The sequence below is a fragment of the Rhinopithecus bieti genome, unplaced genomic scaffold (assembly GCF_001698545.2).
Source record: "Rhinopithecus bieti isolate Rb0 unplaced genomic scaffold, ASM169854v2 scaffold_35307, whole genome shotgun sequence".
Lineage (NCBI taxonomy): Eukaryota > Metazoa > Chordata > Mammalia > Primates > Cercopithecidae > Rhinopithecus > Rhinopithecus bieti.
This window is the reverse complement of record NW_016814940.1, coordinates 149,280-152,091: the sequence shown is the minus strand read 5'-3', so window position 1 is coordinate 152,091 and position 2,812 is coordinate 149,280. Positions and strand designations below refer to the sequence as shown.

At 42.6% G+C, this 2,812-nt stretch overlaps 1 protein-coding gene across 6 annotated transcripts in view; it reads right to left on the bottom strand.

Annotated features, from left to right (window-relative positions):
• CFAP97 (cilia and flagella associated protein 97) overlaps positions 1-2,812 on the bottom strand; it is a 48,273-nt gene that overhangs the window by 6,430 nt on the left and 39,031 nt on the right. Inside the window, exon 4 of one of the 6 annotated variants that reach the window (XM_017852656.1) lies at positions 1,003-1,858. The exons of the other annotated variants lie outside the window; for them this stretch is intronic. Within the exon in view, the coding sequence (XP_017708145.1) occupies positions 1,595-1,858 (264 nt within the window). The 3' untranslated portion in view covers positions 1,003-1,594. Of the gene's footprint in view, positions 1-1,002; positions 1,859-2,812 lie in introns of those variants that run through there. 6 annotated transcript variants of the gene reach the window in all.

Here is a 2,812-nt window from a genome sequence, read left to right as displayed (position 1 = left end):
AAAAAAAAAAAAAAAAAAAAAAGAACTTATTAAAATTAGTGATATTGTTAATATTGCTGTATTTTCTAGTTGTTTGACATGCAACAACAGTATTATCTTCCAGCTAAGTTTTAAAGTACATGATAGTTAGGGCAGTATTTTATATGTATTTTATATTCCTTCTTTTTTTTTTTTTTGAGACGGAGTCTCACTCTGTCACCTAGGCTGGGGTGCAGTGGCCTGATCTCAGCTCACTGCAAGCTCTGCCTCCCGGGTTTACGCCATTCTGCGTCAGCCTCCCGAGTAGCTGGGACTATAGGCGCCGGCCACCTCGCCTGGCTAGTTTTTTTTGTATTTTTTAGTAAAGACGGGGTTTCACCGTGTTAGCCAGGACGGTCTCGATCTCCTGACCTCGTGATCCGCCCGTCTCGGCCTTATATTCCTTCTTTACATTGCTCCTAAGAGACATTAAATATTTAATGGCTTAAAAAACAATAAGAATGGTAATGTATGGTTTACAAAATCTTAGAACTGCCACTCAAATCAGATTCTAATAATGAATCCCAAAAGAGTTCGTCCGCATTTTTTTTTTTTAGAAATTGCATTTTTTGGCTGGGTGCGGTGGCCCACACCTGCGATCCCAGCACTTTGGGAGGCCAAGGCAGGCAGATCACCTGAGGTCAGGAGTTTGAGACCAGCCTGGCCAACATGGCGAAATCCCATCTCTACTAAAATACAAAATTAGTGGGGCAGTGTACAAAATACAAAATTAGTGGGCACCTGTAATCCCAGCTACTCAGGAGGCTGAGGCAGGCAGGAGAATTGCTTGAACCCAGGAGCTGGAGATTGCAGTGAGCCGAGATTGTGCCACTGTACTCCAGCCTGGGCAACAAGAGCAGACTCTGTCTCAAAAAAAAAAAAAAAAAAAAAAAAAAGTGCAATTTTGGGTAATTATATATATTAAGGTAAACAACTTGAAGTTTTGATATACGTATACATGTTGAAATGATCACACTTGAGCTACTCACACATCCATCATCTCACAGGGTTACCATTTTTATTTATGTGTCTGGTGAGAACACCTAAGATCTAGTCTTTTGGCAAACGTCACGTACCCAAGATACAAAGTTCCAGTCATGCAAGATGAGTAAGTTCTGCAGATCTAATGTACAGCATGTTGACTATAGTTAACAATACTGTATTATATACCTATTGATATGATCTGACTCTGTGTCCCCACCCAAATCTCATCCCGAATTGGAATCCCCATGTGTGGAGGGGGGACCTGGTGGGAGGTGATTGGATCATGGGGGTGGTTTCCCCCACGCTGTTCTCGTGATAGTGACAGAGTTCTCACGAGATCTGAGGCTTAAAAGTGGTAGTTTCCCCTGTGCTCCCTCTCTGTCCTGCCACCATGTCAGACGTGTCTTGCTTCTGCTTTGCCTTCCAGCATGATTCTACGTTTCCTGAGGCTTCTCCAACCTTGCAGAACTGTAAGTCAATTAAACCTCTTTTGTTTATAAATTACCCAGTCTCAGGTAGTATCTTTATAGCAGTATGAAAACGAACAAATACACTTGTCCAAATATTTATTTTATAACCAGAATTATTCTCTTCAGAAAAAAATTAACCTAGCCCATCTTTTGATGTTTAAACAAATGTAAACAAATAAATAATGTCTTAATGATTTCTGCAGCCGCTGGCAGATGACAGTTGCTTTAGTGTTTCGAGTGATGAAGCAAAGACCTTGTAAGGACACTAAAAAGCAACAACTGTCCCCCACACAGCGAGAATCAGACGGCTGTTCTCTACATTTCGACAGCGGCAGCCACAGAGTTATCATTAGCTGGCTTTCTTCAATGGGAGGAGATAACAGACCCTAACCAGAAAAGAAGGAAACCCAAATTAAGTACACTATACATTATTTCAAGATCTTAGAACAAAAATACTGTTAATCAGCAGATTGGTATTCATAGTAGGTATGAGACTTGCTATAAATCTTCATTTTTGTGACAATTTATCATAATCTCCCTTTAATTATTCTGTATAAGAGTTCTGAAGTTACTCCTATAGGCCAGGCATAGTGGCTCACGCCTGTAATCCTTGCACTTTGGGAAGCTGAGGTGCATGGATCACTTGAGGTCAGGAGTTTGAGACCAGCCTGGCCAACATGGCAATACCATCTCCACTAAAAATACAAAAATTAGCTCGGTGTGGTGGCGTAAGCCTGTAGTCCCAGCTACTCAGGAGGCTGAGGCAGGAGAATCACTTGAACCCAGGAGGTGGAGGTTGCAAGGAGCCAAGATCCCATCACTGCACTCCAGCCTGGGTGACAGAGTGAGATCATCTAAATAAATAAATAAATAAATAAAATAAAGTTACTCCTGTATACTAGCAGACAAAGCACAGAAGAGGAGAATTTTATTATTTATCTATTTATTTATTGAGACGGAGTTTTGCTCTTGTTGCCCAGGCGAGTATCTTGGCTCACTGCAACCTCTGCTTCCCGGGTTCAAGTGATTCTCCTGCCTCAGCCTCCTGAGTAGCTGGGATTACAGGAGCCCTGGGATTACAGGCGCCCACTACCACACCCTGCTAATTTTTTGTATTTTTAGTAGAGATGGGTTTCACCATGTTGCCCAGGCTGGTCTCGAATTCCTGACCTCAGTTGATCCACCAGCCCTGGCCTATTTTCATTGAATGTTTTAAGAATTGCCTTAGGCCGGGCGTGGTGGCTCAAGCCTGTAATCTCAGCACTTTGGGAGGCCGAGACAGGCGGATCACGAGGTCAGGAGATCGAGACCATCCTGGCTAACACGGTGAAACCCCGTCA